The sequence below is a fragment of the Hemiscyllium ocellatum genome, chromosome 31 (assembly GCF_020745735.1).
Source record: "Hemiscyllium ocellatum isolate sHemOce1 chromosome 31, sHemOce1.pat.X.cur, whole genome shotgun sequence".
NCBI classification, from domain to species: domain Eukaryota; kingdom Metazoa; phylum Chordata; class Chondrichthyes; order Orectolobiformes; family Hemiscylliidae; genus Hemiscyllium; species Hemiscyllium ocellatum.
Genome location: NC_083431.1, coordinates 54347678 through 54375474, shown reverse-complemented (window position 1 = coordinate 54375474; position 27797 = coordinate 54347678). Strand labels below are relative to the sequence as shown.

General features: G+C 42.8%; 1 protein-coding gene across 4 annotated transcripts; it reads right to left on the bottom strand.

The window, feature by feature from the left end:
* Positions 1-239: 239 nt before the first annotated feature.
* On the bottom strand, positions 240-26557 carry ift22 (intraflagellar transport 22 homolog (Chlamydomonas)). Of its 4 annotated transcripts, none has more exons than XM_060848076.1 (6): positions 26479-26557; positions 22125-22207; positions 17946-18035; positions 16310-16512; positions 1041-1232; positions 240-941 (listed from the first exon to the last, which is right to left on the bottom strand). In XM_060848076.1, exons 1-5 carry the CDS (start codon positions 26515-26517, stop codon positions 1084-1086), a joined length of 564 nt encoding a protein of 187 aa, XP_060704059.1. In that variant the 5' UTR covers positions 26518-26557; the 3' UTR covers positions 240-941; positions 1041-1083. The 4 variants fall into 4 exon arrangements, with proteins under 4 accessions (XP_060704059.1, XP_060704058.1, XP_060704061.1 ...); XM_060848075.1 differs by having other exon boundaries at positions 1063-1232; XM_060848077.1 differs by lacking the exons at positions 240-941; positions 1041-1232 and adding an exon at positions 10785-10865.
* Between the last annotated feature and the right edge of the window lie 1240 nt (positions 26558-27797).

The window sequence follows — 27797 nt, the reverse complement described above, 5'->3', positions numbered from 1 at the left end:
CTGGGTAAATAAGAATGTAACCAGGCAAGAATATTTTCACCCATTACCATAATCATTCAATGAGAAAATCTAGCACCATCTTTCTGAACAATTGACTAAAATATGATGTCAAAATTCAAAAAGGATCTGCAAACCTGATCAGAACTCACCAGGTATCCAGTCAAATAATTCTACAAAGCATAAAAGGCTGAATACTTAAATCTTTTTCCTCTGATGAACAAAACAAAGAATATCACAAGCAGTGAAAACAGGCATTTATTTATAACAGTCAAAAAATTAATTCACTCACTATCCTTCAATTGCCATTGCTAGGTATGCCATATCAATGGCAAATACATGGAATAAATGAATCACATTTAAGAGTCAGTTTTATTATTTCATTAACTAATTAAGGTACCAGACTCATGTTTAAATCTTCATGTTTATTACACAGGAGAAATCAGACAATTTTTTTTACAAAATATATATTTTAATACATCAATTAAGGTACAGGGAGTTTGGAATTTGTATTGCTTATTCAGAGTTATACACAAAGATAATGTTTAGTTTGGGTATCTGAATGTGCCTAACTAATTGCCAATTTGACTTACATTGCAAAGTAGATATTATAAATACTTAACAGCCAGCTTTGATAAGAATCACCTGCAACTCGCAGAAACAATGATGGCATGCTGCCACTGACCAGTGTATTCTGTAAAAAGTATGGCACTGCTCAATAATGTATTGTTTAAACACCAACCTGTAGAAACTCCAACCTAAGTAAATCCAATAATATCATTGTATGGAATCAATATTATGGATAATATGCAAATTGCCAATTTGTTGCTGACTGGTTTTCACCAAAAAATATTTCCTAATTTGTGTATACTTTTACAAGCACTTCTCTGTCTTTTAGGATTGGTGTGCAAACAAGTTGGATACTGATCTGATGAAAAGTCCACCTGTAATAGGAAGCAGAATTTAAATTATTTTGAATGAGATAAAGGCTGAGTGAGTAAAAAAATGCAGTGGAAATGATTTAGGAGTCTGATTGTGATTACCGCAAACAAAAAATTTGAAAACCTTTAGGATTTAGTGGTGTTCTTAGGTGATGATTGACATCTCCTCTTTGTCTCTGCTCTCGGATAGAGAACTGACGACTGCCCCCAAGAACTGCCGAAAAGCTGTGCGCACTTGTTCTGGATCATCCTCTAGGTTTGAATGGATCAAAGTCAATTTGTTCAGGTGCTGGGCTAACAAGAAATGCAATATCATTAGGAATAGAAACAAAATTCCTGCATTTGGTTACTTTTTCATCCTGCCATGCTCACCACAGCACCTTCTTGACCATTAATATTCTGTGGAACAGCCACCAATGGTGGGACACCTAGATCTGGGATGTTCAAGGGTGGAGTTAGAGGGGTGCAAGTATCTCAAAGGATTATGGCGCAGGAAGAAAATGCAGTGGTAGGGAAGGGTGAAGACATGGAGAGATTTGAAAATTAGAATTGTCAGTTTTAAAAAGGGGAGAGAATGCAGAAGGAGCAAGTCTGGAAACTGAAGAGGCACTGGCCAATTTTTCTCCTTAAACGGAAGGGTGGTGCAAGAGGAATGGAAAATTGTGAATGCTACATCCTGGTTCAAAATAAAAAGGTATAAAACTAAGCCAAGCAACTGCAGTCTAGTCAGTTTAATCTGGCATGGGCGCTTTTAGTAAAAATAATCCAAGAATGATAATTTGGACAATCGGTGAGTTAATGCAGGAAAGTTCACAGATTTGCTAAAGACAAATTGCAACTAATTTAGAATATCTTGATACGGTTACAGTTTTGTTCAGTGTTGCAATTGATGTACTGCACAGTGACTTCCAAAAGACATTTGATAAAATGTCGCATCATAGGCTTGCCAACAAAGTTGAAACCTATTGAATAAAGGGATAGTGGCAACAAAATTGACTGAATGAGAGGAGACAATTTTTTTCAGACTGGGGTAAGTTTGCAGTGGAGTTCATCCCCATGGATGAAAGGCAGTGCTTTTCTTGATCTGTATAGATTGCTTAGATTTGGGTGTTTGGGGCACAGTTTCAGAATTTGCAGATAATACTAAGCTTGGAAGTATTGTGAATTTCAAAAGACCATAGTTTGGGTTAAATGGGCAAAAGTAGCAGATGATAATGCAGAGAAATGTGTAGAGACCTAGTTTGGTAGAAAAAGTGAGAGTTGGTAGGAGATGAAGGAAGATAGAGACCCAGTGAGCATGTGCACAAACTATTAAGGATGGCTAGGCAGATTGAGCGAGTGATTAATAAGACACATTTTTTAGGATTGGTTTGTGTGCAAACAACTTGGATACTAATCTGATGAAACATGCACTTGTAATGGGAAGCAGAATTCAAATTATTTTAAATAGGAAAAAGACCGAGTGACTAAAAAAATGCAGTGAACGTGATTTAGGCCGAGAGTTAGAATATAGAACAGTACAGCACAGGAACAGGATCTTCAGCCCATTGAGTGTATATCACCAAAAATAAACAGAACAGAACGTCACAGGAACAGACCAACTAAGCCATTCTAAACTGATCCCATCTTTCTCTACATGGTCCACAGCTCTCTATTCCCTGTCTCCTTATAAATGTCTCAAACTTGGCTAACAAATCTGCTTCTAATATCTCCCCTTACAGCATGTTCTAGGCACAGCGACATGACTTGCCAACTTTCATACTCAATGCCCTGACTGATGAAGTCATGATTTGGAGATGCTGGTGTTGGACTGGGGTGTACAAAGTTAAAAATCACACAACACCAGGTTATAGTCCAACAGGTTTAATCGGAAGCACACTAGCTTTCGGAGTGATGCTCCTTCATCAGGTGATAGTGGAGGGCTCGATCGTAACACAGAATTTATAGCAAAAATTTACAGTGTGATGTAACTGAAATTATACATTGAAAAATTGATTTTCTGTTTAGCCTTTCATCTGTTAGAATACAGTGATAGTTACACTAGACAACATCCACTGTCCTACCCTCAATCATCATTGTCATTTTATTAAAAAAGGTCAATCAAATTTCAGAGACTGATTCTCTCTAATATGAACATTCTCCAAATACAGACAAATCCTGTCCCTAAGAATCTTCTCCAATAATTTCCCTACCACTGATTAATAATTTCAGGATGAATCCTATTGCCCTTAAACAAAGAAACAACTGGCCATTCCCCAGTCTTCAGTGACATCGCCTGTGGCTAAAGAGGATACACAGATCTCTGTCAAGGTCCCAGCAATCTCCTCCCTTGCTTCCTTCAGTATCCTAGGATAGGTCCTATCAGGCCCAAGGGACTCATCGACATTAATGTTTTTCAAAACACTCAACAGCTCCTCTTCCTTAATACTGACATGGCCAGAGTCAACATACCCATCTCTAACTTACCATCATTTATGTCCTTCTGCTTGGTGAATACTAATGCAAAGTACTCTTTAATGCACCTCCTCTGGCTCCAGGTATAAATTCCTTCCTTTGTCCAGGAATGGATCTACCCTTTTCCTAGTTACTCTCTTGCTCCTCATATATGTGTAAAATGCCTTGTGCTTAATCCTACTTGCCATGGATATTTTAATGACCCCTTCTAGCTTTCCTAATTTCCTGTTTAAGTTCTTTCTTGCTTCCTTTATACACAAGGGCCTTGCCTGATTTCAGTTTACTAAATCTTATGTATATTTCCTTTATCTTTTTGACTAAACTTTCAACCTTTCTTGTCATTCAAGGTTCCTGAATTTTGCCATCCTTATCTTTTATCCTCATAGAAATAGCTGATCCTGAGCTCTGATCAACTGGCCTTTAAAAGATTCCCATATTGTTTCCGTGCTGTATATCTCTGTGACTCTATATGTCAGATGTGGAATTAACCTCAAACAGCTGCTTCCAATCTAATTTCAGGTTCTGCCTAATGTTGTAATTTACCTTCCCCTAATTTAGTACATTCAGCTGAAGACCAGCTGTATACTTATCCATAACTACCTTAAATTTATGGGATTATGATCCATGTTCCCAAAATGCTTTCCCACTGAAACTTTGATCACCTCACCAAGCTCATGCCCCAGTACAAGGTCGAATATGGCCCCTTCCTGAGTTGAACTACCTACATATTGTTTCCTAACTCTCCGAACAAATTCTACCTCATCTAAGCATCTGGCACTATGGCAGTCCCAATCAATATTGAGGAAGTTATAAACATCCAGTACAACAACTGTTGTTTTTGCATCTTTCCATGATCTGCTCACACATCTCTTACTCTACCTCTCGCTCGCTATTGGGAGACCTGATGTATAATCGCACCATAGTGATTGGACCTTTCTCATTCCCAGGTTGTATCCATATGGCCTCATTGATTAAGCATCTCTTAGTTCAGCTACCAAAACATCTAAACCGTGGAATGATGAGCTGCCAGTCTTGCCCCTCTCGCAACCAAGTTCCTGTATAATGGATAATTACCACATCGTAATCCCATGTACTAATCCAAATTCTAAGCTCATCTACCTTATCTGTTATACTCCTTGAATGCAAATAAATACACTTCAAACTGCTAATCCCACCACGTTCCTTAGCCTATCACAAGAAAGTGAGCACTGCAGATGCTGAAGATCATTGTCGAAAAGTGTGTGCTGGGAAAGCACAGTAGGTCAGGCAGCATCATAGGAGCAGGGGAGTTGATGTTTTAAGCATGAGCTCTTCATCAGGAATGAGGGGATGGCCCAAGGGGGCTAAGAGATAAATGGGGGGAGTGGGGCTGAGGGGAAAGTAGCTGGGAATGCGATAGGTAGATGGGAGGGGGGCGATGGCGATAGGTTGGAGGGGAGGGTAGAGCAAATAGATGGGCAGGACAGTTCAAGAGGGCAGTGCAGAGTTGGAAATTGGATCTGGGATAAGGTGGGGGGAGGGGAAATGAGGAAACTGGTGAAATCGACATTGATCCCATGTGTTTGGAGGGTCCCAAGGTGGAAGATGAGGCGTTCTTCCTCTAGGTGTCGGGTGGCTCTAGTTGGGTGGTGGAGGCGGCCCAGGACTTGCATGTCCTTGGCAGATTGGGAGGGGAAGTTAAAGTGTTCGGCCACAGGGCAATGGGGCTGTTTAGTGCATGTATCCCAGAGATGTTCTCTGAAACATTCCACAAGTTGGTATCCAACTTGCCCTGGAAGAGATCGCAATGTTCCAGATATCTAAAGCCCTCCCTCTTATACCAACTGTTCAGCCATTCATTCAACGGTGTTACTTTCCTATTTCTGGCAACACTAGCATGCAGCACAAGGAGTAATCCTGAGATTGCAATCCTGGAGTTCCTGTTTTTCAACTTTCCCTCAGGACCTCATCTTTCTTTCTATGTCATTAGTACCAATTAGACCACGTTCGGCTGCTCACCCTCCCCTTTCAGAATATTCTGTGCTCACTCAGAGACATCCTTGACCCTGGCATCAGGGAGATAACGTATAATTCTGGAGTCTTACACACACCATAGAAATGCCCTTCAGTGCCTGATATAAGGTCCGCTATCACTACCACTGCTACTATACTTCAATCGTCCTTGCTGTATGACAGAGTAATTGTGGTGCCACTGATCTGGCTGCTGCTGTTGCGATTCCTAGAGAGCTCATTAATGTCCTTCGGGGAAGGAAATCTGCCTTCTTCATCTGGTCTGGTCTAGATGTGACTCCAGACCCTCAGCAGTGTGGTCGACTCTCAAACTGCCCTCTGAAATGACCTAACAGGCCACTCAGTTGAATCAGTTATTACGAATTCAACAAAGAAATGAAACTGATATTGACCTAGACACCAGAGAAGGTATTGCAGAAACAACCCTTTGATCCTGTAAAGTCACTCTTACTAATATCTGGGGGATAGTTCCAAAATTGTAAGAGCTATCTCACAGACTAGTCAAGCAACAATCTGACATTGTCTGTAAGGTATGATTTTGTGACAATGTCCCAGATACACTTCAGACTTTTCTCACTGACTGGGCAGATCTGGACTGGATCCAGAACTAGACTGGATCTGTGGCACGTGGTGAGGGGACCAACAATAATGGAAAAACACACTGTGGCAGCACAGTGATATTCAGTCAGGAGGAAATTGCCCTGGGAGTCCACAACATTGACTCTGGACTCCATGAGGTCTCATGGCTTCAGGTTAAACATGGGCAAGGAAACCTCCTGGTGGTTACCATGCACTGTTCTCCCTTGGCTGATGAATCAATACTCCTCCATTGAACAACACTTGGAGGAAGCATTGAGGTTGGCAAGGGTGCAAATTGTGCTATAAGTGGGTTGTTTCTATGTCCACCATCAAGAGTGGCTCGGCAGCAGTACTACTGATCAAGTCAGTCGGGTCCTAATGGATGTAGCAACTAGACTGGATCTGTGGCACGTGGCGAGGGGACCAACAATAATGGAAAAACACACTTGGCCCCATCCCTACCAATCTGTACATGACATTATCTACGAGAGAGACCATTGCACAGTCTATGTGGAGACGAAGCCTGCCCTCACACTGAGAATACCCTCCATCTTGTTTTGTGGTGCTATCACCTGGCTAAATGGGACAGATTTTGGAACAGATCTAGCAACTCAAGACTGGGCACAATCTAGCACCATCTGCAACTTCATGGCCTGGCATATCTCTCACTCAACTCTGGTTCAATGAAGAGTGCAGCACCAGCCATATCTAAAAAGGAGATGCCAACCGATGAAGTTACCAAACAGGACTACTTACATGCCAAAACAACACAGACAGAGCTCGCTGACAATTAAATATCTCAGCTGAGGAGGTGGCTCCACAAATATCCCCATCCTCAATGATGGAAGAGCCCAACACATAAGTGCAAAAGATAAGACTGAAGCATTTGCAACAATCTTCAGCCAGAAGTGCCAACTGGATGATCCATCTCAGCCTCCTCCAATGATTCTCTTTCTTAGATTCCAATCTTTAGTCAATTTGATTAATTACACATGATCTCAAGGTTGAAGGCACTGGATATGGGCCCTGACAGCATTCTGGCAATAGCACTTGCAGCTTCCCTGTCAAGTTCTTTCAGTACAGTTACAACACTGGCATCTACCCATGAACATGGAAAATTGCCTGGATAAGTCTTGCACACAAAACAAAAAGAAAATTCTCACATGTATCTGCATTATTTGCCTGAATCCCGGCACCCAACCCATTCCCATTTGGCACCCAACATATTTGGCATCCTACCCCTACGCCTTGGCATTCTACCATCCCAATACCCTAACATCACACTTATCATATGTATTTTAGCGGTGTGGAGCGACAGGGATCTTGGGTTCCATGTCTATTGATCCCTCAAAGTTGCCACCCAAGTTGATAGGGTTGCTAAGAAGGCGTATGGTGTTGGCTTTCATTAGCAGAGAGACTGAGTTTAAGAGCTACGAGGTTATGCTGCAGCTTTATAAAGCCCTGGTTAGACCACACTTGGAATATTGTGTTCAGTCCTGGTCACCTGGAAGGATGTGGAAGCTTTAGAGTGGGTGCAGAGGAGATTTACCTGGATGCTGTCTAGATTGGAGGGCAGGAATTATGAAGAAACATTGAAGGAGCTAGGGCTTTTCTCTAGGGCTAGAGTGAAGAAGTATGAGAGATGGCTTGATTGAGGTGTACAAAAGGATGTGACGCATTGGTAGAATAGATAGCCAGAGACTCTTTCCCAGGTTGGAAATGGCTATCATGAGGGGGCATAATTTTAAGGTGATTGGAGGAACGTTTAGGAGAGATGTCAGAGGTAGGTTCTTTACATAGAGTGGTGGGTGCTGGGAATGCACTGCTGGCAATGGTAGCATAGTCAGATACACGAGGGACATTTACATGAATGACAGTGAAATGAAGGGTATGTAGATTAGTTTGGTCTTAAGGGTAGGATAAAAGGTCTAATAGAAAGTGAGGACTGCAGATGCTGAAAATCAGAGTCGAGAATGTGGTGCTGTAAAAGCACAGCAGGTCAGGCAGCATCCCAGGAGCAGAAGAATTGATGTTTCAGGCATAAGTCCTTCATCAGGAATGCCTGACCTGCTGTGCTTTTCCAACATCACATTCCCAACTAGGATAAAAGGTCAGCACAACATCAAGGGCCGAAGGTCCTACACTGTGATGTACTGTTCTATGTTCTATGTATTACCATTCCACAGCAGCTCTCAAGGTGGCTGTGAGGACCTTTAAATTTTAGAAAATAGTAGCTAACTGTTGTGAAGAGGAGGCATGATTTGCCTTTCCCTGACAGTTGTGCACAATGAAAGAATTGTTGGAATGGAAATACAACTCCACATTTTTGAAAGAACCTTAATTGGAGTCGCCTTTCAGAAACACAGAGCTCTCTTTACTCATAAAGAGTGGTAGATTAAGATTGTCTCAGAAGCATAGTTCTGAGAGATGACAATAATCTTACCAAAAACAATTGATAAAGGAGCAATTGCATTTTTTCTGTTCACTGGGGTCTGCAAAGCATTAGAATAGGAGTTTGTGTGAGAATGCAAAATCTTGGAAAATTTCCCAAAACGTTTTAGATTGAGAAATTCAGCTGCAGTAGGACACCAGTGAGACTTAGGCATAGGTTTCAGATTATTATCCTCCCTTGGTAGTGTGATATTTTAGACTAATAAAGCCCTGTATCAGAACCCTTTTTGATAAGAAGCATGGGTATCAAATGGCTTAAATCAAGATTTATCACACTGTTTTCTGCTCTAAGTATTTTTTCCCCAGGCAACAAGAACTTTCAGCGATACAATAACTTTCACATTCAAAACACTTTTAGGCACACAAGGTTATTGGAAAGAACAGAAATCCCAAACTACGGAAGAGACATGAGGGGAGGTGATTGAAGCCTGAGTGAAAATGTTGTTTTAAGAAGGTTTTTCAAAGCAGAGAAAAGTAGATAGACAAAGAATCACAAAGGTCTGAAAAGTCAATTGTAAGAAGACAAATGAACATGACTTAGAGGCAGAAATAGGCCATTCAGTCCCTTGAACCTGCTCTGCCAATCAATACGATCAGAGGTAATCTGATTGTGACCACTACACCACATTCTGGCCTGCCTTTGATAACTTTGGCTTCTTTGTTAGTCAAGAATCCAACTAACTTTGAAAAGTATTCCATGACTCACCTCCAACCCTCTGGAGAACAGAATTCCGAAAATTCACTACCCTCCTAAAGAAAGCAGAATTTTCATTGTCATCTTAAATGGTCAATAACTTATTTTTAAGCATTGTTCCCTCATTTGAATCCTTCTTGCAAGTGGAAGTATTCATTTCTGATTCTTGTACTGCCATTCCTTTGAAGTAAAGATGACCACGTCATTTGCCTTCCCAATTGCCTGCATGTTAATTCGTGTCTTTGTACAACTACGCACACGTCTCTTTGAACAACATTTAAGTTTCACACTTTCTAAAAATAATCTACTTTTCTATCTTCATGAAGAGAGATTAATCATGCAGTGGAAACAGATATTTCCCTATTGTCCATAGCAGGAAGGTCCTGACCTACATTCTCCCGAAACACCAATTCCTGTGTCTGAGGACACCCGCCCAGAGTCAGAGTGTGACTTTCAACTTTCCAGAGGAACCCCTGACATGGTCTTTCTTGTCAGACATATCAAAATAAATATAACAACAACACAACAATTACATTCAGTGACCTGACCAAAGCATTTGACTCAGCAAATTACAAGGCTCTGTGAATTGTACTCCAAAGATTTTGGTGAACAAGAAAGTTCATCTCAATTCTAAATATGACTGCAACTGTTGAGAAAATCTGAAACAGACATCTTCAAAATCTGCGAGTAAAAAATGAGGTCTGCAGATGCTGGAGATCACAGCTGCAAATGTGTTGCTGGTCAAAGAACAGCAGGTCAGGCAGCATCTCAGGAATAGAGAATTCAACGTTTCGAGCATAAGCCCTTCATCAGGAATAAGAGAGAGAGCCAAGCAGGCTAAGATAAAAGGTAGGGAGGAGGGACTAGGGGGAGGGGCAATGGAGGTGGGATAGGTGGAAAGAGGTCAAGGTGAGGGTGATAGGCCGGAGTGGGGTGGGGGCGGAGAGGTCAGGAAGAAGATTGCAGGTTAGGAGGGCGGTGCTGCGTTGAGGGAACCGACTGAGACAAGGTGGGGGGAGGGGAAATGAGGAAACTGGAGAAATCTGAATTCATACCTTGTGGTTGGAGGGTTCCCAGGCGGAAGATGAGGCGCTCCTCCTCCAGCCGTCGTGTTGTTGTGTTCTGCCGGTGGAGGAGTCCAAGGACTGCATGTCCTCGGTGGAGTGGGAGGGAGAGTTAAAGTGTTGAGCCACGGGGCGATTGGGTTGGTTGGTTCGGGCGGCCCGGAGGTGTTCTCTGAAGCGTTCCGCAAGTAAGCGGCCTGTCTCACCAATATAGAGGGGGCCACATCGGGTGCAGCGGATGCAATAGATGATGTGTGTGGAGGTACAGGTGAACTTGTGGCGGATATGGAAGGATCCCTTGGGGCCTTGGAGGGAAGTGAGTGTGGAGGTGTGGGCGCAAGTTTTACATTTCCTGCGGTTGCAGGGGAAGGTGCCGGGGGTGGAGGTTGGGTTGGTGGGGGGTGTGGATCTGACGAGGGAGTCACGAAGGGAGTGGTCCTTGCGGAACGCTGATAGGGGAGGGGAGGGAAATCTGCACTGGTGTCAGAATTGTCCGTGTGTGGTAGCCTGCATACTATTTACAATATTCATGACATCATGTGCCTTCTAGTGAGATTATTAAACACAATCTTTTAAAAAACTTGGTCATACCTTACTGAAACTAAATTGACCACCATAGTCATACGTGACCTACAGTATGTGGAACCCTCCTGTGTTGTTGACATCTCTTCAATTCTGCAGAAAAGGAACTTGGGTTGGACTTGAATATTGCCAAAATAAAATGTCAGACCAATATTCCATTCACCTAATTGTTAAGGGGAAATTCCCTGGAGTATCTTCTCAGCCACATCTCTCAAGACTCTTTAATGAAAAGAACCCAGTTGTGCTATTTCAGCCTTTTACAAACTAGAGAATACAACATTGATAATAAAGATCTCTGCATGTCAAAAAGTAGAACTACTGAATTGTCCTTTCTTACTCATTCACAGGATAAAGGCATCACCCTGAGCCAGTATTTAGTTGCACTTGAGAAGGTGGCTGTGAGCTACCTTCTACAACCACTACAGTCCATGTGCTTTGTGTCCCCACAGTGCTGTTAGTGAGGATGTTAACCAGTTTTTTGGCCCAGCGACACTGAAGGAACAGCTACATACTTCAGAGATTCTGTTGGCTCTGGAACAGTTCTTATGGATTGGAGGGAGCTAATGTAACTCCCTTATTTGAAGAAGGAGGTAGAAAAAAAAAATTGAATTACAGACCAGTTAGCCAAACATTGGTAATGAGTAAAATGCTGAAAATGTGTTGCTGAAAAAGCTCAGCAGGTCAGGCACCATCCAGGGAACAGGAGATTTGACGTTTCGGGCATAAGCCCTTCTTCAGGAAGGGCTTATGCCCGAAACGTCGAATCACCTGTTCCCTGGATGCTGCCTGACCTGCTGCACTTTTTCAGCAAAACATTTTCAGCTCTGATCTCCAGCATCTGCAGACCTCACTTTCTCCTCCTTAATGAGTAAAATGCAAGAGTCCATTATAAAAGATTTAATAGGACAGAAATTAAAATACAGTAACAAGATCCAAGTCAGCATGGACTTCCAAAAGGTAAATCCCCTGCTTGACAAATCCACTGTAATTTTGAAGATATACATAGTAGAGTTAATAAGGGGAAACCAGTGAATCTTGTTCACTTGGACTTTCAAAATGCTTTTGATAAGGTCCCACATAAAAGATTAGCAGATAAAATTAAAGCGCGTGAGACTGGGGGTGGTGTATTGACATGGTTAGAGAACTAGTTAGCAGACAGAAAACAAAGTGAAGGAATAATTTGTTTTGTTATCCCAGTGGCTGCCAGTGATCAGTGGGGTATCAAAGAGATCAGTGCTTAGACCCCAGATATTCACAATATTTATTAATGATTTACATGAGGGAATTAAAGGTTTGCAGATGGCACAAAGTTCATTGGAAGGATGTACTGTGAGGAAGATGCAGAGGTGCTTCAATGTGATTCGGAGAAGTTGAGAGAACAGGTATATGTATGGCAGATGAAGCGTAATATGCTTTTTGCAGATACCAAGGTAGCAAAAACAGGAAGGCAGGTAATATCTTAATGACAATAGATTGGAAAAAGGGGGAGGTGCAATGAAACCTGGGAGTCCTTGTATACCACTTGCTGTAAGGTTCAGCAAGCAGTGGGCTCAGTGGTTAGCATTGCTGCCTCACAGCACCAGGGACCTGGATTTGAGTCCAGCCTCGGGCAACTGTCTGTATGGAGTTTACACATCCTCCCCATGTCTGCGTGGGTTTCCTCCAGGTGCTCCGGTTTCTTCCCACAATGTAAAAATGTGCAGATTAGGTGAATTGGCCATGCTAAATTGCACATAGTATTCAGGGATAAGTAAGCTAAGTGCATTAGGCAGGGTTAAATGTAGAGTAATAGGGTCAGGAATGGATCTGTGTGGGTTACTCTTCGCAGGGTCAGTGTGGACTTGTTGGGCCAAATGGCCTGTTTCCACACTGTAGGAATTCTATGATCTTTTACAAAGGCAAATGGCATGTTGGCCTTCATAGTGAGAAAATTCGAGTACAGGAGCAGGGATGTTTTCATGCAATTATATAGGGTCATGGCGAAACCACACCTGAAGTACTGGACGCAGTTATGGTGTCCTTTACTAGACCAATTCCCGGGACGGTTAGCTTAATATATGGAGACGGACAAGACTATATTCACTGGAGCTTAGATGAATGAGGTGAAGAAATCTCATAGAAACCTATAAATCTTTAACAGGATTAGATCGAATAAACACAGGAAGTATATTTGCAATGACCAGCGAGTCCAGGATGTCAAGGATTAGGAATGGCCACTAAGGACTGAGATGAGGAGAAATTTTTTCACCACAGAATGATAAACCTGCTGAATTCTCTGCCACAGGAAGTGGTTGAGGTCAAAACATTGAATGTTCGAGAAACAAAAGCATGGAAATAGGAGCAGGAGTAGGCCATTCAGTCCTTTGAACCTGCTCCACCATTCAATATGATCATGATTGATCATCCAACTCAGCACTATCTTCCCATTTTCCCCCCATATCCTTTGACTCTTTTACCATAAGAGCTATATCTAACTATTCAAGGAGAAGTTAGGGCGAAAGGGTCAAAGGGTATGGGGAGAAAACAGGAACAGGGTATTGAGTTGGATGATTAGCCATGATCATATTGAATGGAGAGCCAGATTCAAAGGGCTGAATGACGTCCTCCTGATTCTATTTTTTCATGTAAATCAAGAATGTGAGTGACTTGGAGGGCAAGTTGTAGGTGGTGGTGTTCTCATGTATCTGCTGCCTCTGTTCTTCTGGATGGGAGTGATCATGGATTTGAAGGGTGCTGTCAAAGAAGCCTTGGTGACTTTCTGCTCTGCATCTTGGAATAGTATATGCTGCTGCTACTGAGCGTTAGTGGTGGAGGGAATGGATGCTTGTAGATGTAGTACCAATGCAGCAGGCTGCTTGTACTGGATGGTATCAAACTTTGAGTGTTGTTGGAGCTACACTCATCCAGGCAAATAGGGTCCACTCCATCACATTTCTGATTTGCACCTTATACCTAGTGGATAGTCTTTGGGGAATCAGGAGGTGAATTACTCACCACAGTATTCCTAGCCTCTTGTAGTGATGGTATAGTTACGTCTATAGTCAATGGATGTTGGGGGTGCCAATGGAAATGCCATTGAACGTGAAGGTTTGAAGGGCTGAAGATTTGATTCTGTCTTGTCGGAGATGGTCATTGCCTGGCACTCATAGTGCGATTGTCACTTGCTACTCATAAGCCCAAATCTGGATATCTTTCAGGTCTTTTGAATGCGGTCTGCTTCAGTGTCTGAGAAATTGTGACTGATACTGAACATTATTCAATTATCAGAGTTTGTTTTCAATTACTCAAAAGTCATTAATCACTCAATTACTCATGAAGTTGCATCACCCCGAGTCCAGAAGTCCTAATGATGAGGCAGAGCAGGGACAGAGAAGCAAAGGAAAGAGAATCCTACTCTAGATTCCACTTCCTCATGGAAGTGGAACCTTCCTGGTCAATGTGTCCATAGATCTGTGGGGTGAGAATTGGCCTGTACACAGTCACATGAAAACCCACAACAAAACACTTATTGTTGAGCGGACATCATCCTCAAATTGACAGCCAATGACAACATCAGTACCTTTACAATGAACACCAAACTGCAATTTGCCTTGCTTAATGATGAGAGTGGTAGGGGCATGGAATGCGCTGCCGGTGGGAGTGGCAGAGTCAGAATCATTGGTGACCTTTAAGCGGCAATTGGATAAGTACATGGATAGGTGCTTAAGCTAGGACAAATGTTCAGCACAACATCGTGGGCCGAAGGGCCTGTTCTGTGCTGTATTGTTCTATGTTCTATGATTGTAGATGTATAAGTGTACAAGGGGCACAGAATTAGCTTGTTGTCTTTTCAAACTGTGTCCCTTGTACACTTATACACACTTATAGGTCTTACACAATTTCAAAAATACTATGTTATTATTACTATCAAAGTGAATAACATCACACTTTCCCACATTGTTCCCAATTTGCCACATTGTTTTCGATTCACCTAACCTTTCCATATCTCTTTGCAGCCTATGTCCTCTTCACAACTTGTATTCCCACCTAGATTTGTATAGTCAGCAGAAATAGTCAAAGAAACAGACAGTAATTTTGTTTAGAGTCACAGAAATATATAGCACAAAAACAGGCCCTTCAGTCCACCTCGTCCATGCTGACCAGATATCCTAATCTAGTTCCATTTGCCAGCATTTGGCCCATATCCCCCTAAACCCTTCCTATTCATATACCCATCCAGATGTCTTTTAAATGTTGTAATTGTACTAGCCTCTACTACTTCCTCTGGCAGCTCATTCCATACATGCACCAGCCTGCTCACTGTGCACTCTCAGTCCTGTTGCTATGGGTTCACAATTATAGATTCAGCGGGTTCTCCCAATTTAGGTCAAAATCTGAAATCCCAGCCAATATGCTGACAGCAGTTAGTAACATTTCCATGGGTCTCTTGCAGATTCTGCCAGCTCTACCTTTCAAACCCAGTGGATTTCCTGTCTGCTCAGAGCACAATGCTGAAAGTATTTTAATCTTGCATAAAACTCTGATTTAGCCTCAACTGGAGTGTGTGTGTGTGTGTGTGTGAGACAGAGAGAGACAGACAAAGAGAAATGGAGAGAGAGAGAGAGAGAGAACTTCAATTCTATGTACACACTGGAGAAATTGAGATTGTTTACCTTCAAGAAAGTTGCAAGGACAAAACCTTGAGTGGTCTCCATCACTCCCACTGGATTCAATGCTACCTCTACCTCCATTAAGTCTGCCAAACCCTCCTCAACCTACCCTAAGCACTCACTCATTGTCTGGCATCCTAACCCCTTAAACAACTGTCACTTATCCCACACTTACCTATGTGTTCACCCTTGCATAGAAACTGAAGTGCCCAAAGTGGTTTAATATCACAGAATACAGGAACTACTGCTGTGACAAAGGTTTGTTATACCCTGACTGTCCTGAACTTCATGGAAACAGCAAGATTTCAGATATACTAGATTTTAGATTTTATTGTCATGTGTACTCAAGTAAAGAATACAGGAGTACACTGAAAACTGTACAAAATTGCCATTATCCGGCACCATCTTAGTATACAAAAGACAGAATTAAAAACCAAAATAGAAATAAAAGGAACAGGTAAAAGAAAAAGAAACATCCTGATCACTCCCCCGCCTCCACCACAGGTTCTCGCCATCAGAAATACAAAGCCATCAAGTCCACCCAGTCTGCAAACACTTAGGTGCCCTGAGTCCTCACACCACCGCAGCCAGAATGCTGCTAAAGGATTAGGGATTGGAGTTGTTAGTGAGAAATATAGAGTTCTGTCCTAATACAACAATATAGGAGCAGAGTAGCAATCTCATGCCTCAGATAATCTGTCCCCTTTTTTTAAGGGAAACTAGAAATTATGTGTTTTTTTTCAATGTTAAAGTTTTAGCATTAGTGTCAAGAGTCATAGAATCATTCCTCTACAAGTTCGATTTGATATCAAAGGTGTTTGATTGTTGATTGGAGAGCAATGTGTCATTTAGCTGTTGTCAAGAGTAATGTCATTCCTTCACACTTACCAAGATTAGGTCGCCCTTTGCCAGCTGCTGAGTTGGGTTTATGGTGAGCAACTAGTAGACACTGAGAGTCATGCAACCGTGGCTGCTGCACAAAGGAAGAATAGAACATCTCGATTTCCTTCAGGTGGCTGGGTACATCGACATTAAACACAATGACAACTCCATTGGAATCCTTCATTAAAGCTGGCCAGCAAGTCTCAAACCTTCAGAGAGGAAACAAACAACTTCACAAACTTAGCTTAATTCTTATAGTAAATAGGAGGGGAGATACATGCACACAGATTATAAATCATCAATGTGTCAGATCTACTACATATTCAAGTACATCTCCAGTTATAGATTAATCAATGAGCAATTTCATTTTCAGAATAGTTAAAGAAGCTGTTTATGGAGTTTGATTCACATTCTCATTGCCTTATATCTGTTTGGTGAATTACATGAAATATACAGACACAAATAGGCCATTCACCCTGTCAAGTCTGTGCTGGCATTTACCTCCACAAAGGTGAGTGCTTATCTAAGTTGAGACTAGATAATCATTGAAAGACAAAGAAAGAAGGGTTATGCAAATCGTCAGATGAGAAAGGATAGAAGGAATCTCTAATGGAACATAAATACTAGCATGGGCTGGTTCAGCTGTGCTGTAACTTCTCTGTAATTCTATATATTGTAATGATCCCAACTGACGTTATTAATGGACTAGTTAGATCTCAGACTGAAATATGGCTTGAAAGATTCTATGGTTTTAATTTAACAAGGTGATCTTTCACTGAAACACAAGCATGAAATAATGCAGATCTGGTTTTAACAACAAAACATATGTATATCACGTAAAAGAGAAAGATAAAATTGAAGAAACCAAGTTATTTTCATGAAACACAATTTGAAAGATTTTGAAACAGTAAAAATTCCATTTAACAACAGCACCCTTCTTTTGTCCTCAAACACCAAAGAGAATTTCCTTTCCAATCATATCTATAGGTTTGACATGAATTTTCCTTTTAATTCCTGGTCTTGGTAATCTATAAGCCCCTTCTTCAAATATTCATATAATAGAGTTTAGACGCTCCCAGCTTAAAATACCCCTTTCAAGATTCTAACTAAACGTTTCTGGTCTGGAACTAACAGTGAGGTAACTTACTTCCTAACTCTTCTAAACTAACTGCTTTCTCTAGGAGAAACTCTTCATACACCTTACTTCAAACAGGACTTCTGCAAACTGAAATATAAATACTTTGCAAGCTATGGTGATTTCCCCTAATGAAACAAAACATCAATTCCTGTTTCTAACTGAAATCAGGTTAATGCCTTCACTCATAAAACTGTCCCAATGGAAACAAGTTCCCTTTTCACTCCTCCCCCCCCCCCCCCAGGAACTCTCTCTCTCATACTGGTTTAGCTGCAACTTAGGAAGATCTCATTTATTGTACCAGACTGTGAAGAGATCTTACAGGGTGGACATGGTGCAGTTGAATTCCCCCGCCCCCCCCCAGGCTGGAGAATCGAGAACATGGTCTGAGGATATGTGGACGATCACTTGGGACTGACAAACTTCTTTACACAAAATCTTCTGAATGTTTGAAATTTTGAATGCTCTGAAGCTTGTGGACACTCATTTGATGAACATACGACTTACTTCTGATCACCAGAGCAGTCCCAGAGTTCCACTTCACAACCAATATTTTTCCCATTGGCAATCACATTTGGACATTCATACTCTAGAATCCTAGAAGATGAGATTGTTTGCTTAGCATTAATAAAGTCAATTTACATACAATTTAAAATATATAAAATGATATTCAAAATTACCTCAGGCTGACAGGTCCAGTTGAAGTGCATGTAACGTATTAATCAGAACTAATATTTCCTCATTTATTCTGTTTTATTGCAAACCTTAATTATTTCTTTCTTTTCATTCTTTCGTGTAACGCTGGCGTTGCCAACATTTGTAGCCCATCCCTAATGTAGCCCACAGTAATGCTTGAAACCAATAAAGGCAAGAAATTCAGTTACTGTAGGACTAACAGCCCTTTGTTGAACCTTAAGGTGCTACACTACATTAAAGGTGCAATCTAAATACAGGTTGGGAGGTTAGCTCAATTGGCTCGTTCAGAATAATGCCAAAAGCACAGATTCAATTCCTGTTCCTGCTGATGTAGACGTTGGACCTCTCCACTCCTCTCCCCAAATTGAGTACAAAGCAATAGCAAGCTACTACTAACAAAACAGTTCAGGATGAATCATCGGCAGCCAATGAGTCAAGGACCCACTGTCAGCACATACGGAATGGAATAAATACATATCGTGAACACATTAAAATTACCTTTCAATGACATTACCTGGGTTTAGTTCTTGTAACAGGATGTGAAAGAACAGGTGGGAAGATGATTGACTTATTTCCAGGGAAAAGGGAATCTAAAATAAGGAGAAAATTTGCCTCAAATCTAAAGAAACAGCATCCAACCTAAATTAGGGAGGAGAAGGAGACTTTGTCTCTTAAGACTGGGAGCATAACCATGTAAAGTGCACCAATAGGGAAAGCATAGAATCAAAAACAGCTAGAACTGACTGGCCAAGACAGGCATGCAAAAATTAAAAATTGCACAGCTGTTGTGCCTACCATAGTTTCACCAGAAAGTGCAATATGTACAAAGCTTTAAATTGCCCAATCAACTGAAAATGTGTATGCACCATGAATATGCATCATGATTGCTGTTTGTCTTTCCTGTGTTGTTTTGGGGAAAGTGGAGGCTCATCAGGTTGTTTGTTGATACACAGAATCATGGAGTCCCTACCATGTGGAAACAGGCCATTATGCCCAACAAATCCACACCAATTCTCCGTACAGTAACACAACAAGACCCATTCCCCTATTACTCTGCATTTACCCCTGGCTAATTCACCTAACCTACACATCCCAGAACACTATGGGTAATTTTTGCATGGTTAATTCACCTAACCCGCACATCTTTGGACTGAGAGAGGAAACTGGAGCACCCGGAGGAAACCCATGGGGAGACTGTGCAAATTCCATACAGACAGTCGCCCGACAGTTAGTTCTGCCTGGTTAGGAAAGAGGTGAGAAGCAATTTCTTGTCTCAGAGGGTAGTGGATTTCTGGAATTGGAGTCATACAGTACGAAAACAGACCCTTTGATCCAATTCATCACACTGACCAGATATTCCAATCTGAACTAGTCCCATTTGCCAACATTTGGCCCATATCCCGCTAAACCCGTTCATATATCCATCCAGATGCTTTTTAAATATTGTAATTGTATCTACTTCCACCACGTTCTCTGCCAGCTCCTTCCTTACACACATTATCCTCTGCATGCAAAGGTTACCACAGGTCCTTTTTAAAATTTTCCCTTCTCGCCATAAATCTATGCCCCCTAGTTTTGGACTTCCCTACCCTGGGTAAAGACCTTGACTACTCATTCTATCTATGCCCCTCATGATTTCATAAACCTCCATAAGGTCACCGCTCAGCCCTCAATGCTCCAGGGGGAAAAAAGCCCCAGCGTATTCGGCCTCTGCCTATAACTCAAAACCTCCAGGCCCAGAACATCTTTGTAAATCTTTTCTGTACCCTCTCAGGTTTCACAGCATCCTTCTTAAATAATAGCACCACATTAGCCAACCTTCAGTCCTGGCATCTTACCTACAGCTGTTAGTGATACAAATATTTCTGCTCGGGGCCCAGCAATCCCTTCCCTAACTCCCCACAGTGTTCTTGTCAAGACATCGCTATTGATTTCCACAAGTTCCCTTCTGCATCATTCCCCACAGTGAATACTGATGCAAAATATTTGTTTCGTATCTGAACCATTTCCTGTGGTTCTGCACACAGACTACCACATGGATTTTGAACGGGCCCTATTCTCTCCCTAGTTACTCTTTTGTCCTTAATTGTACTTATTGAATCTCTACATTCTCCTTAAGGTTGCAGTTGTACAGGATGTTGGTGAGGCTGTACTTGGAGTATTGTGTTCAGTTTGATCATCTTAGTACAGGAAGGATGTTATTAAACTGGAAAGAGTGCAGAAGCAATTTACAAGGATATTCCCAGGACCCAAGGGTCTGAGCTATAGGAGAGGTTGGACAAGCTAGGACTTTTTTTTCTTACAGAATATGAAACTGAGGGGGAGAATACATAAGTGTATAAGGTTATGAGTGGCATAGATAGGGTGAATGCACTCAGTCTTTTTCCCAGGGTTGGGGAATCGAGGACTAGAGGGCATCAGTTTAAGGTTAGAAAGGAAAGAACAAAAGGGAACCTGAGGGGCACAATGTTTTTACACAGAGAGTGGTATGCATATGGAATGAGTTGCCAGGAAGTGGTTGAGGCCGGTACATTAACAACAATTAAACAGCATTTGGACAAATACATGTTTAGGAAGGGTTTAGAAGGATATGGACCAAGTGCAGGGAAATTGTGTTAGAGTTGGTAGACATTTTGGTCAGCATGGACCAATTTGGGCCAAAGGGCCTGTCTCCATGCTGTAGGACCGTATGACTATAACTCCACTTGCCAAGGCAATCTCATGACTCCTTTTAGCCCTCCTGATTTCTCTCTTATGTATACTCCGACTGCCCTTATACTCCTCGAGGTATTCACTTGATCCCAGTTGTCTATATCTAACATATGCCGCCTCTTTTTTCTTGACCACAGCCTCAATTTCTCCAGTCATCTAGCATTCCCTACACCTACCAGCCATGCCCTTCACACTAACGGGAACATACTATCTCTGAGCTCTCCTTATCTCATTTTTAAAGGCCTACCAATTCCCAAATGTCCTTTTTCCTATGTCTAGCCTCCTGGAATCAACTCTTGAAAGCTCCTAGCTAATACCGTCAAGATTAGCCTTTCTTCAATTTAGATCTTTTTAAAACTAATACAATTATGAGCGCCTGTCCCAAAGTGCTCCCCCACTGACACCACAGTCACTTGCCCTGTCTTTTTTGCGAACAGAAAGTCAAGTATTGCTCCTTCTCTAGTAGGTACATTGACACATTGAATGAGAAAGTTTTATGTAATCACTTAAAAAAATTCCTCCCTATCCAATTCTTTAATGCATCCGGCTCTGAAGGCTGGGTTGTTAAGTATATTGAAGGGGGGTATCAAGAGTTATGAAGAAAAGTAGTTAAGGGTTATCAGATCTGCTATGATCTCATTACTATTTCTTCGCTTTACGGTCTTATAATCATCACAGGAATGTCTAATCTATGTTTGTCAGATACCTGTTTCACAATAACCATTAGATGGCAGCTTGGAGCAGGAAATTTTCTGTTCCTCACCACCCCTGATCTCAGTAACCAACGAGTGGCACGATGGTTAGTACTATTGCCTCACAACGCCAGTGACCTGGGTTCAATTCCTGCCTCAGGCAACTGTCTGTGTGGATTTTGCACATTCTCCCTGTGTCTGTGTGGGTTTCCTCCGGGTGCTCTGATTTCCTCCCACAATCCAAAAATGTGCAGGTTAGGTGAATTGACCATGCTAAATTGCCGGTAGTGTTAGGTGAAGGGGTAAATGTAGGGGAATGGGTCTGGGTGGGTTGCTCTTCGGAGGGTCGGTGTGGACTTGTTGGGCCGAAGGGCTTGTTTCCACATTGTAAGTAATCTAAATCAATCTGTTTGCCACCTGTGCTATAAACTGCAAACTTCAACAGTCTCAAGGTGCTGTGGTTCAGTGAACTTTGCTGAACAGAATGTGTAATAAACTGGTAAATATCTGCTGTCAACGCAGCAATCTGGTTTTATAGAAGATGGTCAGACAGGAAGTGCCACTTTAAACAAAATTCCTCACAGACCTGACACCTTGTGTTGGACTGTAATCACCACCAATGGCTTCAGTTGCATCCGACAGAAAATTGGCCAGAACAGTTTTTCCACTCTGCAAGTGAGAAATTCAAGAGTTTGTATAAGTGTGCAGCAACCCGACTGGAAGTTATTGTGGATGACAGCAGTAGCAACATAGTGTTAACAGAAATCTAGCCTAGGGCTGACTATACTTTTCTGCTTAATGAACCCCCATTTCCTGGCTACATCTTTAACTGTTTGTCGATTAAGGCCATCTCAATAACAGTCTAGTTCTCGTCACCAAATGCCTTAGGCAGAGTTCCTAATCCTCTGGCACATTTCTCTTTGAGCATCTCACCTTGCTCCACTTCTCTCACCTCCCAATTAAAATCCTCCCAAATACGAGAAATATCTTCTCATGGATACAGGTTCACTGCTTTCTTCCATAGTTTCTGCATTGAGCCTCTGTCACTACCTTGCAAAAGAACTAGCCCCCAAATCACTTACTTTGGTCTTTTAAATCACCAACAATTTAGCCTTTGGGGATCCTCCACTGACCATATTCTTACAGCTATTAATTTACTACCTCATACTCATTTAAGCAAGTTTGCCATTTAGAAAATTAGAATACAATCAAGTCAACATGGTTTGTCAAAGGGAAATTGTTTTGTTAATTCAGTAGAATTCCTTAAATATGTAACAAAAAGGGGAACAAGTAGATGTCATGTATGGACAATTTCAAGGCTTGGACTGATAAGTGGCAAGTAACATTTGTGCCACACAAATGCCAGGCAATGACCATCTCCAAGAAGTCAGAATGTAATCATTTTAACTTGATATTCAATGGCATTACTATTGCTATAAACACTTTCTACGCAGGGGACAATTTTAAACTTTTCAAATGATATTAACTTGGAAGCATCTAATCTATGAAGAAAACATAGAACTCCAAAAGAACACAGAGAAAAGGACACGAATGAAGGCTGAGGAAAGGTTTATGCCCAAAACGCCGATCCTCCCTCTCCTTGGATGCTGCTTGATCTGCTGTGCTTTTCCAGCACCACACTCTCGGCTCTGATCTCCAACATCTGCAGTCCTCACTTTCTCCTATATATCAACACAGATCATTTAAGAGTGACAGCCGGAGTGAGCAGTTAATAAAGCATACAGTATCCTGGGCTTTATTAACAGGGACATGGAGTATAGAGTATAAGACTCGGTTTTATCTCAGCTGGAGTACTGTGTACAGTTTTGGATGGCACATTACAGGAAGGATGTGAACTCATTAGAGAGCGTGCAGAAGAGATTTATAAGAATGGTTCCATGTATGAGGAACTTCAGTTATGAGGAGAGATTGGAGAGGTTGGAGAGTGCATAGAAGTTTTCAAAACACGAGAGGGCTGGATAGAGTAGGTAGGGAGAATTTACTCCAGCTCATAAAAGGATCAAGAATGATGGGACACAGATTTAAAGTATTTGGCAAAATAAGTAAATAAAGATGAGGGAAAAATAAAATCTTTAACACACAATGGGTTGTGTGGGTCTTGAATACATTCCTAGGAAGTATAGTGGATACAGGTTCAACTGAGCCATTTAAGAGGGTGTTAGTTGAGTATTCAAATAGAGATAATGTGTAAGGTTATTCGGAAATGAGAAGAATAATAGTAAGTCATGATGCTTATTTGGAAAACTGGAGCAAACATGATGGGCCAACTGGCCTCTTTCTGCACAATAAAACCTCTGTGATTCTCCCACTATCAATATGCTGGGAATAAACATTGACTAGAAACTGATCTGGGGACTAGGCATATAAATACAGTGGCAACAATAGCAGATCAGAAGCTAGGAATCCTGAAACATCCTGACTCTCCATCTACAAAATACAAGTCAGGAGTGTGATGGAAATTCCCTACTTGCCTGGATAAATGCAGCTCAAACAACATTCAAGAAGCCTGATATCATCCAGGTCAAAGCAGCCCAATTGACTGACACCCAACTTCTGTACTCATTCCACCACCAATGCTCAGTAGCAGCAGTATACAATATCTTGAAGATGGAATACAGCAAATCACCAAGGCTTCTTCAACATCACGTTCCAAACCCACAAATTCTACCACACAGAACTGACTAACTACTAGCAGATGAACTGCTAATGAAATAGACAGACAAAAAATGGAGATTTTTACATCACTGTCACATGTTATGATGTCATCTAGTGGAGATATGATCAAGAATACAATAGAACACCACCTCTGCTGGCTCATCTCTGTGCACCATGGAAGCTACTTTGACAGAAAAACTTCCATTAGTTAAACAGATTTCCCCTTTCACAAAGCCATGATGAAATTGTGATTTTCTAACTATCCTGCTATAATCTCAACAAGTTATTCTAGCAACATCAATACGACAGATGTTTGACTCACTGACCTACAGTTTCTGGCTTTCCACATCTCTCCTTTCTTGCATACAGGTGTTCCATTTACCATGTTGTCACTTCTCAATTCTGTTCCCATCTTCCCTAGAACTCAATATTTCAAATCCCCCAAACAGATTTCCTGTGCCTATCATAGTGCTGAAATCACATGTGTCACAAATATAGGAACGTGCTGTAAACCATTTTTTCTAGGCTTTCTCTACCAGTGTGTATCATTTGACATATTTGACAACAGTAGATTCATTGAGAAAATTCCACAATTCAATTCCAGCTGTATTCCCCAGTTTACCCATTGACATCTCATCAGCATATTTATTAAGATATTTTCTTGAGTAACATCACACCCACAAGCATCGACTCTCACCATCACCATTGCACAATAGCAACAGTGGATACTACCTAAATGATGCACTGCAGAAATTCAAAGATCCTTAGAAGCACCTTCCAAACTCATAACCACTTCCATCGAAAAGGACAAGTGCAGTAGATACATGGGAATACCATCCTCAGCAAACTCTCTCATTCCCCCAAGCTACTTTCTATCCTGACTTGGAAATATAAAGGTAAAAACAATGACTGCAGATGCCGGCAACCAGATTCTGGATTAGTGGTGCTAGAAGAGCACAGCAGTTCAGGCAGCATCCGAGGAGCCGTAAAATCGACGTTTCGGGCAAAAGCCCTTCATCAGGAATACAGGCAGAGCGCCTGAAGGGTGGAGAGATAAGTGAGAGGACGGTGGGGGTGGGGAGAAAGTAGCTTAGAGTACAATAGGTGTGTGGGGGAGGGGATGAAGGTGATAGGTCGTGGGGAAGGAGTGTGGATTGGATAGGTGGAAAAGAAGATAGGCAGGTAGGACAAGTCATGGGGACAGTGCTGAGCTGGAAGTTTGGAACTGGGGTGAGGTGGGGGAAGGGGAAATGAGGAAACTGTTGAAGTCCACATTGATGCCCTGGGGTTGAAGTGTTCCGAGGTGGAAGATGAGGCGTCACTGTCACTGGGTCAAAATCCTGGAATTCCCTAAGAGCAGTGCAAGTTGACTTACAGCACACTGATCTACAGCAATAATTGAAGGTAGCTCACCACCACCCTTTCAAGGGCAAATGGGGACAGGTAATAATTGCTGGCCAGCCTGGAGTGCCCATATCCCCATGACTGATTTTTTTTAAAAGTGCTCTATAATTTTCAGTTAAAATCAGACAAATTATCACGTCATGCAGAGCCCACATACTGACAGAGAGAGGGAATGAGGGGCAGATAGCTCTGAATTTCCTGGAACTATCTAGAATCTATCACAGAAATGTTATGTGCAGAAGGAGGCCATTTGGTCCATCATGCATCCACTGAGTCTATTCCTAGTGTCAATCTCCTGCTTTTCCCATATCCCCCACACATCTTGTTTTTATTTATTCATGCATGGGTGAGGGATGGGTGTCGCTCCAGGCCAGCATTTATTACCCATCCCGAATTGCTCCAAATCAAGATCTTTATTGAATTCAAATTCCACCATCTGCTAAGGCAGGTTTTGAACTGACTCCCCAGACCATTACCAGGGTCTCTGGACGAAGTAGTGATAAAACCACTCGGCCACCACCTCTCTATTTAAATAACCATTCAGTGTCCTCTTGAATGCCTCAATTCAACTTGTCTTCACCACATTCCCACGCAGTGCTTTCTACAGCGCGAACTTCGACTGCTAAACCCTGTCTCTTTACCTCCTCCATTTATGGAGTTGGAGGGATATGGACCAAGGGCAGATAGATGTGAATTCGTCATGTTTGACACAGCATCGTGGGCCGAAAGGGCCTGTTCCTGTGCCGTACTGTTCTATGTTCACGACAACCCCCTCGCCTTCTCTCTCTCTCTCAGTCTCACACACACTCTCTGTTATCCACCCTCCCCGGTGCCCCTTTCCTTGCCACACTCTCAGGTACCTCTCGCGGTCCGAGCAGCAATAATTTGATGTTAAACATGGCGGCTGGTCAGGTCACCACCGCTTCCGTTACCATGGAAATGGCGTCATGCCGCCGTGAATGAAGACCCCGCCCCCAGCTACTGACCCCACCCCCATCACCTCATCGGTGTCATCACATCGACTCCACCCCAAGCAGTAATCCTGTCCCCAGGTACAAACCCCGCCATCGGCCACGCCCCCAGCCACTGCCCTGCCCCCGCCTCCAGACCAGTGCCCCGCCCCCAACCACTGCCCCCGCCTCCAGACCAGTGCCCCGCCCCCAACCACTGCCCTCGCCTCCAGACCAATGGCCCCGCCCTCAGCCACTGTCCCCGCCTCCAGCCCAGTGCCCCGCCCCAACCACTGCCGCCGCCTCCAGACCAGTGCCCCGCCCCCAACCACTGTCCCCGCCTCCAGCCAGTGCCCCGCCCCCAACCACTGTCCCCGCCTCCACGCACCGGCCGGTCCCCACACTGACCCCTGTTACATGGGAAAGTGAGGTCTGCAGATGCTGGAGATCAGAGCTGACAATGTGTTACTGGAAAAGCACAGCAGGTCAGGCAGCATCAAAGGAACAGGAGAATCGACGTTTCGGGCCAGAGCCCTTCATCAGGAATGAGAGAGAGTAGCCAAGCAGGCTAAGATAAAAGGTAGGGAGGAGGGACTTGGGGGAGGGGCGATGGAGATGTGATAGGTGGAAGGAGGTCAAGGTGAGGGTGATAGGCCGGAGTGGGGTGGGGGCGGAGAGGTCAGGAAGAAGATTGCAGGTTAGGAAGGCGGTGCTGAGTTCGAGGGATTTGACTGAGACAAGGTGGGGGGAGGGGAAATGAGGAAACTGGAGAAATCTGAGTTCATCCCTTGTGGTTGGAGGGTTCCCAGGCGGAAGATGAGGCGCTCCTCCTCCAACCGTCGTGTTGCTATGATCTGGCGATGGAGGAGTCCAAGGACCTGCATGTCCTCGGTGAAGTGGGAGGGAGAGTTAAAGTGTTGAGCCACAGGGCGGTTGGGTTGGTTGGTCCGGGTGTCCCAGAGGTGTTCCCTGAAGCGTTCCGCAAGTAAGCGGCCTGTCTCCCCAATATAGAGGAGGCCACATCGGGTGCAGCGGATGCAGTAAATGATGTGTGTGGAGGTGCAGGTGAATTTGTGGCAGATATGGAAGGATCCCTTGGGGCCTTGGAGGGAAGTGAGTGTGGAGGTGTGGGCGCAAGCTTTGCATTTCTTGCGGTTGCAGGGGAAGGTGCTGGGAATGGAGGTTGGGTTGGTTGGGGGTGTGGACCTGATGAGGGAGTCACGGAGGGA